Consider the following 13321-nt stretch of genomic DNA (forward strand, 5'->3'; position numbering starts at 1 on the left):
TAGTGAGGGGCCCAGAACTGGACGCATCACTCCATGTGTGACCTGGGGGAAAAATCACTCCCCTAGTCCTGCTGGCCACGGGGCGACCCCAAACGAAAAGAACCCAGCCAGGGCGCATCCAGACTGTGGGCCGACGGGCGGGGGTGGCGGCCGGGCCGTGAGGGGGACGCGGGGACAGGGAATCCCCGGGCGCGCGCGGCGTGCCTTTTGTGTTTGTACACACGGCCCGGGGGCGGGCCCGGGGGCGGGGCCGCGCCTTCCCTCCATTGTGCGCCATTGGCGGCCGCGAGGGGCCGGGGCGGGGCCGGCCTGCGGGGGGCGGGGCCGGCGCGCGGGGCCGGCCCTCGCCCGTCAGCCATCTTTCAATTGTGCTCCGAGCTGCCGCCAGCGCCAGCCGCAGCAGCTCCGGCTCCTCCTGCGCCCGCCCGCCTGCCCGCCCTCCATCCCTCCCTCCCTCCCTCCCGCACGGCAGCCGCGCTCGCCCAGCGGACGGGGTAAGTCTGGCGCCGCGCCCGCCGCCCCCCGCGCCCCGACACCCACCGTCGCTGCCCCCCGAGCCTCCCCACAAACTTTTGGGGCGCTCGGGAGGCGGCGGCGCCTCGCGTTCCCCTCGGCCGCGCCGCCTTCCCGGCGCAGCCGGAGCGGCTCCCTCCGCCGGCACCCCCGGCCCCGCTTGGCGCGGTCGTTGCCCCCCTCTGCTCCCCTCGCCCCCGCTCCAGACCCCCACCAGCGGCCTCCCCAGCCCCTCAGCTGCCTCCTGAGCCCGACATCCCCCGGATCGGGGCCGGGAAGCGGTCGCAAAGGGGAGCCGCTCGCCAGCCCAGGGTAACTCTCCTGCCTTCCTTCCCCTGCTCCCCACAGTTGTTGCTCAGCTTCACCATCTTGTCTCTTTTCTCTGGTCACCGACCATATTTTTTTTCCTATTGCATAAAAAACAATAAAAAGGGAAAGAAATTCGCCGAAGGAACGACCCAAACGCGACGCAATTTTTCGGTTTTCGAGTGCAAACTTTTCCGCTGCCTCCCCCTGCATCTGCACCCGCACGGTTTGGAGTTCCTGGCGATATTTTTGGCGTTATTTTTCGCAATTTATTTTTTCCTCCTTTGCAAAAGGACTAGGGCTGCGTTTCGTGATTGTTTCCATTTTGTTCTGGCTCTGGGAGCTGAGTTTGCCTGTGAGAGGCGCTTGGGAGCGAGGCAGCTCTTGGGGAAGCACTTACACAGAAAGAGAAAGACGGCACCCGAAAAACAACCCCCCGAAAACAAAGTTTGTTGCTTTCTCGCACTTTATCCAGCCCCTCTCCTTTTCGCACGATAAACGCCGGGCTGCCTGCGGTTGCCGGCGGCTCGGGGAGCGCGGGCGCCGGGCAGCCCGGGGAGGGCCGGCGGGGGCTGCCGCTGCTCCGGCCCCCGCTCCGCAGTTTCGGAGGAGGTTTTCCGGCGGGTGGGAGCGGCGGGTCGGTGCCAGCCCCCCGATGTTTGCCGGGCTGTATTTGCAAACACTTGGCAGGTGACGGGCGGCCGGCGGGGGGGAGGCGACAGCCGCCTCTCCGCGCCTGCTGCCGTGCGGCTCGCTCGGCTTCAGCCGCCGCCGCTTTGATATTGAATTCGTGGGCAAAAAAAGCTGTATTTTAATATTCCGCGATCGGCAGGCGTTTAATTTCTAATTTAATTTTTTCCTTTTTTGGTGTGGGTGGTTTTTTATTTTTTTTTTTTTTAACCGCCCGTCGGAGGCGTTCGGCCGCCGCGGGCTCGGCGCTCGGGGCTGGCGGGGCAGGGACGCGTTGCGCGGGACGGGGGCCGCGCTGTCCGCCCGCCCCGGGAGCCGGTGCCGCAGGGGGGGCTCAGGCCGATGGGGGCGACCACCTCCGCCCTGCCTCGGCTGCCCACGTTCCTCCTGGCAGGTGTAAGGCAGCGACGTCGGCAGGAGCATGGCCCGTACCAAGCAGACCGCCCGCAAGTCCACCGGTGGCAAGGCGCCCCGCAAGCAGCTCGCCACCAAAGCCGCCCGCAAGAGCGCGCCCTCCACTGGCGGGGTGAAGAAGCCGCACCGCTACAGGTAAAGCAGCGCCGCGCACAGGCGGCCGCGGGGCGCGACCGGGCAACCTCCTCCCCCCCAAAAATAAAATCCCTCCTTCTCCCCCCCACCCCGCGGGACCGATAGGGCGGGGGGCGCTTCTCCCCTCCTCCTCCGCGCTCCGCTCCCCAACGGAATAACCAAAAAAAAAAAAAAAAACCAAAAAAAAAACCAACCGCCAAAAAGAAAACAAGCGCGAGTCCCCGCCAGCCGCAAAAAATAGAAATTCCCAGGGCGGCACCGACCCCCGGCGTTTGTCATCAGCTCCTTTCCGGGCGTTCCGGTGCTGGTGACTACAAAATCGACACCCCTCCCCCCGCGGCGGACGCGGCTCGGCGGTTCTTTTAAATTTTTATAATTCTGCGCTCGCGGTTATCAGGAGGCCGCAGCAGGGCTGCGCCGCCGCCAAGTTTATTGTTACCGGCGCGTTCCGTTCCGCGCTCCGCTCGCGGGGCTGGAGCCGGCGGCGCTGGGCGGGCGCGGGGCCCTGCAGGGCACGGAGCCGCCGCCAGAGGGAGCCGCGCACCCGCGGATGCGGCGGGGATCCCGCAGCGCCCGTCCCGAATCCCGGCCTTGGTATAGCGGAGCGGAGCCGGTGACAGAGCTGTCACAGCCCCCCGGTGCTGAGCTTCTCCGGTCCTGGCTCCGGGCAGAGCGGCGGCAGTCGTGCTTCAGCCTGCAGGATGGTGTTGGGCTAGGTGTAGGTCTTCCCCATCCATGTTTTCCCCAAGGAACGAGTGGGTTTTGAATAGGGGACTTAATGTAAAAGTCCAAGAGGGGATTTATTAATTCATCGAGGAGTATGAAAAGGATGAAACCAGGCTCTTCTCAGTGGTGCCAAGCAACAGGACAAGAGGCAATGGGCAGAAATGCACAGGAAATTCCGCCTGAGCATGAGGAAGAACTTTACTGTGAAGGTGACTGAGCATTGCAACAGATTGCCCAGAGCGGTTGTGGAGTCGTCTTCCTTGGAGATAGCCAAAAGCCATCTGGACACAATCCTGAGAAACAATCTCTGGGATGATCCTGTTTGAGCAGGGAGGCTGGGCCAGGTGACCCACTGTGGTCCCTCCTAACCTGACCCACTCTGTGATTCTTGCTCTAGGTATGAGGCAGAATTCATCAATTGGGAGAAAAGTAATAAAGCTGGAGCAGGAAAAGACAAAGCTTCCACAGAAATAAATGTGGTATTGATTTCACAGATGGACATCATGTTTGCAAACATATGTTGCTATTCAGAATTTGTCATTCTGACACCAAAAGTAATGTGGGGAAATACAGTGGATAATTTTGACTGTCAATATAACAGAGAATACACATTTTGTTGGTTCTGTGAATGTTGACAGTGGAGAAGAAGAACCAATTTCCCTTAAGATGAGGGGGTACCTTTAGTACAGCTGAACTCAGGGCAGCTCTGTGGTTTGCCACATCTGCACTGAGCTGTGCTGCTGTCACTTGGACAGCACATGTTGGCCAACTGTTCCCTTGGTGAAGTCAGGCCTTGAGAGCCTGCCTGGCCTGAGGGATCCCTGCTGAAGCCAGTGGGAGTTGGCAGAGATTGGTGGTGAGGAGACAGTGACCCTTTGCCAGCAGAACTGATTCTGTGTTGTAAATGCTGGAACTCTCCTAGGGAAAACAGAAGCGTATGGTGCTTGGTTTAGTCTGGAGGATGTCCCCTATTTTTAAGGTGATGCAGAACATATTTTCAATTCTAATTATCTTAATTTCCACTGTATTTAATTTTACCAGGCCGGGTACCGTGGCTCTGCGTGAAATCAGGCGCTATCAAAAGTCCACCGAACTTTTGATCCGCAAACTCCCCTTCCAGCGTCTGGTGCGTGAAATTGCTCAGGACTTCAAGACAGATCTGCGCTTCCAGAGCGCTGCCATCGGTGCTTTGCAGGTGAGCTATGCCCAGGTCCCGGCTCCGGGCTGGGGGCAGCGCTGGATTCCCGGAGCCCCCAGGTCGGGATTCCCCTAGCTCCAAGTCGGGATTTCCGGAGCCCCGCCCTGCTCCCCCATTGGCCAGGCTGTTTCCAGGCTTCCTCTAGACTCCCTCTGATTGGTGGAGCTGCCGCGGTGGGCGTGGCCTGCACCACTGGGGAGGGATGCTCATCTCAGCCTTGCCTTATCCTGGGAGTTCCTGTGGGTACCATGGAATAAAACAGCACAGGGGCAGCTCAGCAGCTCCTTACAGAGCCTAAAAGTCTGGTTTATAGGTGGTACTTTGGTTTTTTTTTTAAATGGCCCCTAGATTTGTTAGAGCAGTGCTTAACATGCTCAAGGAAAACACATTTTCTCCACCTTTGAGCTCTGCAGTTGGAGAGCAAGCATGGTGTAAAGCAGATTCAAGGGTTTCCTAATGGGGAGGTCTTGGTGTCCTCAAATGCCCTCTAAAGAAAAACAGCCCAGTAAGCCACATCTAAACACAGTTAGGGAAACAGCTGCTTTTTGAGGATGTATTTGATGCTAAGCACATTTAAAAATATATTAGTTATGTAATTTATTTAGATTATACAGAGAGAAAAATATTAATTACTCTTTCTGGCCCAAATTTTTGAATCTAAGTCAGGACCCCCCACCAGACTGAGTTCTTACTGTGGGTACATCTCCCTCGTGTGATAAAAGACACTCCTGATTGAAGATAGCTGTTGAAAGATTGTTCCAGAACATATCTATAGTCGTAGTCTGTCTGACATGCAGACAAAATGGTCTCTTTCTAGTTAATGACTTCCACTTGATAAGGGGCCAAGACATTTGCCATGAGAGCCCATAAACTTGGGCATATGCTTAACTTCAAAAGGTGCCTGTGTGTGTTTGCAGAGTTGCTGCTTTTGCTTTTAGTTATTCTGTGTGGTAGTTCTTAAATCCTGAGGTTTATCTGTGTGTCTCTTTATCTAGATCTGCCCATTAAAATTTAGTAGCTGTTACACTTTCAGAAAGCTCCTGGCTTGAATGTTCCTGGTTTTGCATTAAGGAGTTGTTGGAATAGAACCTGGTCACATACAATTCCTAGTGGGTTCTGCTTGCATATTTGAAGAAACAAACAAACTCAAAAAAGTTGGTTTTTTTGATTAACCCCTTGGGTACCATGGTGTTTGTGCCAGCAAGGATATTTGGTGAATTGTCTTAATTTTAATGTATTAATTTGACAAAACTGCATTAGGAATTCTCATATCCTTCTGCAAATTAAATGGCTTAGTAATACCACAGTCCTCATCTGCTGTAGTAAATATTGGGTTTATTTCAAATTGGATAGTCTTATGTTTTTAAGCAGGATCTTTGAAACTAAGTTGATTCCTGGAGTTCCTGGCAATCAAGTGGTTCACACAAGTTCTGTTGTGTGCATTGTAGAAAGAGTGACCTCACCTTCCTTCTTATGATTAAGCCCCATCATTCCCACCTTCTCAGCCCAGGTGTGGCTGTGTCCAACACTGGCACACTAGGATGCTTCCTAGGAGATTGACAGGGTTAGAATTCCAAGTATTATTGATTGGGTTAGAATTCCAAGTGTTATTGATAGGGTTAGAATTCCATGTGCTCCAGAAGTGTTTGAACAATGACCATTGCTGTGCTGGGCTTAGGAGCATCTAACTTCACGTGAGTCAGGGAAATATTTGGGTCCAGCTGAGCATCTGTCTGGCTCAGAGTCCTGCCTGCAGCTGTGCAGTGACAGGGAGAGCCACTGTGCTCAGCTTTGTCCTTGTGCTGCCCCTGGCTCGCTCAGGTGTGAGCTGAGAGCTGTCTGTGATGGTGGGGCCAGTGCTGTGTCCCCAGGTGGGCAGGAAGGAAGTGCAGGAACAGGAAAGTGTCTGATGGTAATTCCCTGACTGATGCCTGGCTTTGATGGTTCAAGGAGCTCCTGAACTAATGGAATTCTCTTATTTCTGATAGTTCTCAATACATTTTTTTCTGCTATTACTTGACTTAAGCCACCTCTTCAGTGTCTGTGGAAGGAGCTGTGTGCCTGAGCTGTGTGGTGGGAAGGAATACGTGTTCTTCTTTTTCCCTGGCTCTTGCCAATTTCACCTGATGCTCAGTGACTCTCACTCTGGAAGAGGCAACAAACAAGTCCCTCAAACAGTGTAACCCAGCCTTTGAAAAGAGAATTTCCTAAACAAACTAACCTGCTGATAATGTAACCCCTTCCTGTCTCGTGAGAGTCCCATGGGAGTGTCAGTTCTGCTGTGCTCTGGAGGATGTCCTTACCAAACAGCAGCAGTACACTACTTTAGACACAGAATATTATCAGAAAGTGGAGGTTTTCATTTCTGAACATCTAAAACTTTTGATATTTGTGAGTAATAAAGATTAAAACCTCAAATTAATGCCACGTCACACTGTACTTTTAATCCTGAACTACGAATCTTTCTTTTCCCTGATGCTCAGAGATTGAAAATATTCTTACCTCTTTTCTTCCACACTAGGAGGCAAGTGAAGCCTACTTGGTTGGGCTGTTTGAAGACACCAACCTGTGTGCTATCCATGCCAAACGTGTCACAATCATGCCAAAAGATATCCAGCTAGCACGCCGCATACGTGGGGAGCGTGCCTAAAGCCTCGCCACCGTGGGTCTGTCATCCTCCAAGCAAAATCTTCTTCCTGTTATTGGTAGTAATGAACGTTAGATATTTTTTCCATGGGGTTAAAAGGTACCTTAAGTATATGGTTGCAAGTGGAAAAATAGGGGACAGAATTGGGTATTGGCAAGTTTTCTTTCCATTTTCATTTGTGTGTGGATTTTTAATATAAACAAGGGGGACGTAAAAATAAACAATGCGGTCAAAAAAAAATAAAAATAAAAAATGTGAATCGTTGAAACTTGTTCACCAAAACAACTTTATAAAAAAAAAATTATAAATAAACCTGTCAAATTTTTCTGGACAATGCCAGCATTTGGATTTTTTTAAACAAGTAAATTTCTTATCAATGGCAACTAAATGGTGTTTGTAGCATTTTTATCATACAGTAGATTCCATCCATTCACTATACTTTTCTAACTGAGTTGTCCTACATGCAAGTACATGTTTTTAATGTTGTCTGTCTTCTGTGCTGTTCCTGTAAGTTTGCTATTAAAATACATTAAATGATGCCTGGTTTTAGTCTTGATTTTTAAATATTACACATGGGTTATATTGATTCAAAAGTGATCAGCCTTTCCTCCCCTTTTGCTCTTCAATGCATGGCCTAATTCCTTGGGGCAGATCTAGGAAACACTGGGGGTGCTGCCTTGGCTGGCTGAAGTGGTGTATATGTGAGGCTCTTTTAAGAGTGTAAAATTTATCTGCTCCGCATAAAAATGAGTTTTGTGAATGTAGTACCAGGTAAGGTCTGGAACTGAGCTGAGCTCTCTAACCTACAGTGCTGTGAAGCAGCAATTTGTTATTTAGATTCCTTTCTTACTTGATTTTGTGCTGAGTTTAGAAGCATTTCTGATTTTCATGGTTTTTTAGTATGGTGTAAGTGGTGGAATGTAGCAGTTTGGGTTTTTCTGTTTGGGGGTTTTATTTTTCTTGGGTGTTTTTTTTGTTTTGGGTTTTTTTACCCTTTTTCACTCCGTTGCTTTCTTGGTTTGTAGGTGTTCCCTTTTTGGTTGACTACCTTTCTGTTTCCATCACACCCTCTAGCATTTTTGAGAGCTTAGTCCACATGTGATTAGTTTCAGCTTGTACACTCCAATCTAAAAGACACTTTTGTACCATTTTTGTTACAATTCTTCACAGAAGCAGTACTTGGACAGGATCACACATTTCAAACCAACTGTGTTTTTACATTCTCCCACAATTGCTGATGGAAGTTCACATGAAGAAATTTACTGCTAAAATCCTGTCCTGTGAAAACCTGATTTTAATTTTTCCCCTTGAAATTTGTTTAAGGGTTCTGGCAGACCAGTCTGGAAACGAGTTATGTGCTGGAGTTCTTGATAGCTCTTGCAGATAATGAAATGAGCTCCACAGAAAAAAAAAACGTGGGTGGTGAACAGATTTCACCTCCATGCTAAGGCTCCTGCAGAGCTTATTTGCTGCTAACTTCTTTTGAGAGGTTTTGAGTGAGCTCTAAACACAAGTGAATTTGTCTGAAGATTTCCAAAGAGGATTAATAGAGATATATTATCTGCTTTGGTATCTTGAACAGAGAGCCAAAAATTACAGAATAAATCACATTATTCATAACTTGCTCGGCTTTGGTAATGAATGCTGTCTGCTGGGGTTGTGCAAAGTAAAGTCTATTTAAATGGAGTGGCTTGTCACAGGCAAGACTAATGCTAGACAAAAAGTGATCACATCCTTTTGATGCCAAGCAGTTCATAGCTATCAACTAAAAATTAAGGAAGACTTGTCTTGGAGCACCCAGAACAACAGGAATATAAAAGGTGAGCAACTGAGATGGAACTGATTTAGGATGTCACTTCTGTCTACTTGATAACAAGCCTGTTAAACTTGCTATCAATGCATTTCAATATAATTAACTACTTGTTTTGTCCTGTACTTCAGAATTCTGTTTCACCTATCAGTCAGCAGTGCTGCAAGCACCTACACAAACAGGTAATTAGGCTGGGAGTTTTTTATTAATTAATCTGGGACTGAAGTATAGATAAGGAACTTCCGTTTTTTTTTCTTTCTTAGGAATATTAGGAAACCAAATCTCAAAATGTTGGTACTCAAATGACATACTGAGTTCTCTCTCTTTGAGAGGATTGGAGTGAGGAATATCCCAGTTTACCTGACAGTGCAGTTAAATAGTTCAAGGCAGAGGAAATCCTAACAGAAGACGAGGGGATAGGAATCTGAGCAGATAACATTTTAGTGTTCAGTGCTTTGCCTCCAGCTTAGGGATAAACTTCACCTGTTTGAAAGTTGTGGTCCTAGAGATGCAGGTGAGTCCTTTTAGTGATTTGCTGTCTGTGCCTGAAGCAATGCCAAGAAACTTCGGTTTCCAAAATAGTTGAAGTCTTCCTCTCCTTCCCCTCCTATACCAATTTTGCTGTTTCCTGGGCAGTGCAGCTACAGCTGAGATTTTGGACACCAGAAACAAGTTCTGGTCCTGTGGATGTGCTTCTGTGGAGCAGTTTAACTGTTCTAAGTGGAGGGATGGATGTGAAGTGGCTCCTTGTTAGTCATATTCAGAACTTGAGCATCTCTTTAAGACATTTGATGTATGTCTAGTGCCCAATTTCTGAATTATTTTGGTGAAGTCCTTTATAATGTGTATGTGGTTAAGTTGGTTTTTAGGTCTCTGTTTTACATTTGTGTTTTAGCAGCTGTATTTACTTGCTGTTTCTTCCAGAGTAAATACAAAACCTTATTTTAAGTTGGTCACTTTGTATCATAAAACCTTATTTTAAGTTTGTTGCTTTGTATCAGCAACACAAAAAGCCAACTTGCTTACCAGAGCCAAAAATTAACATAGTGGGAAATAATTTCAGACACAAGATCAGCCTCTCTTATGTGGCTTTATCAAATTCAATGAGCAGTTCTTGAGAGCTTGACTAAGAGGGAGCTTAAGCCCAGCATTTCAGATTTTATTTAGGACAGTAACTTGCTGACTTTAAATTAACCATTATTGGTGTACCTGTGTTTTAGTGTTGCCTCTCTGGGCTGTGTTCCTCCAGCCCTTTGTCCCACCTGGCAGTAGCTGTTAGGTAATCCTAATCCAGGCACCAGATTCCACTTTTTTAAGTGAACGAAGTGTATCTCACATCCATACTCCCTGTGCCACCATTTTTGGTGTCTGCACATCCACTTGCTCTGAAGATCTGGAGCTTTAACTTCAGGATTCAAGGTTTAATAAAATACAGGTAATGTTCTGCTCAAATATTTTGTTCACTGTGATTTTATTTCTTGCTCTGGCAAAAAACCCACATGACTTTTCTTGGCCTTCATAGGAGTAAGAACTTAATAACACTTTTCATGGGACTTGGTTTCAAAGGCTGAAATTAAGAGGAGGAATTTTAGTGTCAGAATAGTTGTTGGGTTCTTTTTTTCCCCTGGTCCAGATCAGGAGGATATTGAGGAGCTGTTTGCTCAGCTTTTACTTTGTGTAATGACTCATCCTCAGTGATGAGATGTTTTTGCAATAAGTGGATGTTCCCAACCTGTTTGTGGCAGGTTGGCCTCTAAATATTTTGTTGACCAGAAAGCCACTGTTTATATACTCCTTTTTTTTTAATCTGTGAGGAGGCTTTAGATCTTTAGACCTTGGTAATACAATGTCAAAAAGATAGCTGAGTGTGTAAAAAGCTTTACATCTGTAAATAATAGTGTTAAAAAGGGATTGTTAGGACTGCATGGGCTTATAGGATCTTAATGTAAGCTACCTTTTTGATTGCCTTCATGGGAATAGTATCTGTTACATGATCAAAAACTAAATAAATATACAAGAAATTACTTATTTTAAACAAAGAGACTTGACTAATTCTGAGAAGTGGCTGCAAAATGCTGAGGCTCAGGAATGCTCTCAGCTGCAGCACATCTGAGCTGAAACTTTCTGCTTTTTCCTTGGTGGTGATCCTTACTGTCCCCTTGCAGCAGTAACACCAAAGATCAGGACATGGGGGTAGAATTCCACAAAAAACAAGGTTGGGGTCAAAGGCAGGGGGTGTGTGCTCTCCAAGTCATCAAAGTTGCTCGTCAGTGGGAAATAAACCTGGATTTTCTGTCCATCTTTCTTGAGAACACATTTGTAGGCTTCTATGTGATTTGAGACGTGTGCTCACATCCTCTGCTGTTGTGTCCCCCGCCAGCAGCATCCCCCTCATCTCCTTCTGCAGGCAGGCTATTACACACAGCAGGGTCGCTGGCAGCAGGGGGGCTTTATGTTACTGAAAGCTCCTGCCATGTCAGAGAGATTTAAGTTTAAAAAAAAAAAATCCCTACAGCTCTGGCAACCACTTGTGACTCCTGATGGTGGCAGGGCTGAGGGCTCTCACCCTGCTCCCTTGAGAGGAGCTTCCTTCACCTCTTTGTGATCATGTGTGTGCCGTTCCATGGAGGCATCCCAAGCAAACCCAGCTGGAAAATATCTGTGGAAGATGCCTCTAGAACCCAGAGTGAGTGAGGGCTAATCCCACATTCCTCTGTGATAAATGCTGACCCTCCTGAGCAGTTGCTCTCCGCTCCTGCCAACCTAGATTTGTGAGAAATGGTGTGATTGTGGAAAACTTCAGTTGAATTGGTGAGGGGTAAATTCTCCCTTCTGCCTTCACCTTGTGCCTGCTTTGAGGAAAGGCTGAGACAACACCTGAGTCAGCAGCAGGTGAGGGATCCTGAGACTTCAGTCATCATACCAGGTGAGGGATGTTCCTTTATTTTCCCAGGACTGGAGGAGCAGGAGGCCTGGAGGAGCTGCCCAGCCTCCCTCTCCTGCTCCATCAGTGCCTGGCAGCTGAGCCCTGCCAGGAGGCCGGGCTGGGAGTGCTGCCAGGAGAACACATGGCCGGGATGCTGCCTGAGGAGCTGGCCCTGGCAGGAGGGGCTGGGAACGGCCTCAGGACCGGCTCCCGCTGAGGGGCTGCGTGTCCCCGAGCCTGGAGCTGCTCCCAACAGCCCCAGAGCCGGGTCAGGAGGGGCTTGGGAGGTGCCAGGTTGGGTGGGCACATCCAGGGACCTCGGGCTTGGGATCGGCCGGGGAGTGAGGGAGGGAGCGGCACAAGGTCCATGCTGGATGGAGGGATGGATGTATGCATGGATGGATGGATGGATGCATGGATGGATGGATGGATGAATGGGTGCATGGATGGATGGATGCATGGATGGATGGATGCATGGATGGATGGATGGATGGATGGATGGATGGATGGATGGATGGATGCATGGATGGATGCATGGATGGATGCATGGATGGATGGACGGTGGCTTTTCCTTTGTGCCTCCTGCCATCTGCAGCCCTCTGGGCCGAGGGTGGGGAAGATGCTCAGAGGAGGGGGAGGCTTCTCCAGCAGATCCTGGGGGTGTGGGCAGCATTTGGGGCACGGGTATGGAGGGGCTTCACAGCTGGCCTGCAAGAAAAACTGAGTTACCAGAATAAATAACAATTGGTGATTTTTGAGTGTACCCATAGCAAAGAAGAAGACAAGACTGTCAGCACAGAAACAGACTAGAAAAGACACATGAAAATTTCTGTAAGCTACACTACATGCATAAGTAGATATGTACACGTGCCTTATTAAATTTCTGTAAAACTTTTTCCTAAATCTATCGACGTTAATTGCTTTGCACCAATGAATACAATAAATTATTGTGATGTAGTTAATGACTTTGTTAAGAATATATAAGCTAGAGAACACACAGAATAAAAAAACTTTTTTTCTTAGACCCTGATCAGGTGTGAGTGTCACATCCAACCTAACAGTGACACACAGGGGCAGGCTGAGAGCAGCACTGCTCTGCCTGGGGGACAGGGTGGGAGCTGGGCCTTCAGCAGGCAGATGTGAGCAGCAGGAGCAGTCCCAGGTGCTGGTTTTAGGGATCCTGCTGTGCATGGATGCACAGTTTTCCTGGCATTCCCTCTGATATATTCAAGTTTTGAGCAGTCCCTTATGATGACTCTTAATGGTGATTTCTAATTCACAAAAGGGAGAGCCTGCTTGCTGACACAGAAATTACATCTCTCAATTTAAGGACAGAGTTTGGGTCAGAAAGCCTTTCAGAATGGATCATCCTCTTTCTCATGGTACTGATTTAGCTAAATGGAAACTTGGGAAAAAGAGAGTGCCATAGCAGTAGTTTGCAGAGCTGGCTCTTGGAGCAGCCACTGGGGTGACACGAGGGAGCTGAGGCTTGCTCCTGGCTGGGCTGGAACTGAGCTGGGTGGGGAGCTCAGGTGTTTCCTGAGAGAGCACAGCACCAGCAAAGGAAAGAGTTGCACAATGTGGGGACATGCAGTAGCTCTGGGCTCTCTCCAGCCCCCTCCTCGTGTCTGCGTGTGCCAAAAATGAGCAGAAGCATTTTTTCTTTGCATTGTTGAGGAAGAGGGGCTCGTTTAGTGGATCAGGGTTAGGGGCTTTTGTGGTGATGCCATCCCCACCCCCAAAAGAAATAAATCCTTCCTCCTTCCCCTTCCCTGGGCCATGAAGTGCTTTAAAATTATGCTATTTGTCCTTGCTTTTAAGGGTGGAGCTGGCTCTTTGATAAAACCTCCAGCTCTGCAGCTCACACACAGAGGAGCTGAGAGATGTTTTCTGCCTGGTGTCACCGTGGAGCCTCACAGACACCGAATCCCTCTAGAGGAGGGCACATCTGCTCAG

General features: G+C 48.7%; 1 protein-coding gene across 1 annotated transcript; it reads left to right on the top strand.

Annotated features, from left to right (window-relative positions):
• Positions 1-357: 357 nt before the first annotated feature.
• On the top strand, positions 358-7167 carry LOC135446064 (histone H3.3A). Its single transcript, XM_064709500.1, has 4 exons — positions 358-494; positions 1904-2058; positions 3826-3979; positions 6504-7167. The coding sequence occupies exons 2-4, from the start codon at positions 1931-1933 to the stop codon at positions 6630-6632; spliced, it is 411 nt and encodes a 136-aa protein (XP_064565570.1). The 5' UTR covers positions 358-494; positions 1904-1930; the 3' UTR covers positions 6633-7167.
• Positions 7168-13321: the final 6154 nt, after the last annotated feature.

This window comes from Zonotrichia leucophrys, chromosome 3 (assembly GCF_028769735.1).
Source record: "Zonotrichia leucophrys gambelii isolate GWCS_2022_RI chromosome 3, RI_Zleu_2.0, whole genome shotgun sequence".
Classification (NCBI taxonomy): domain Eukaryota; kingdom Metazoa; phylum Chordata; class Aves; order Passeriformes; family Passerellidae; genus Zonotrichia; species Zonotrichia leucophrys.

Coding starts and splice junctions, on each gene's coding strand:
- LOC135446064 (XM_064709500.1), top strand. CDS start 1,931: ATGGCCCGTACCAAGCAGACCGCCCGCAAGTCCACCGGTGGCAAGGCG. Junction 2,059..3,825: donor AAGAAGCCGCACCGCTACAG/GTAAAGCAGCGC, acceptor TAATTTTACCAG/GCCGGGTACCGTGGCTCTGC. Junction 3,980..6,503: donor CTGCCATCGGTGCTTTGCAG/GTGAGCTATGCC, acceptor CTTCCACACTAG/GAGGCAAGTGAAGCCTACTT.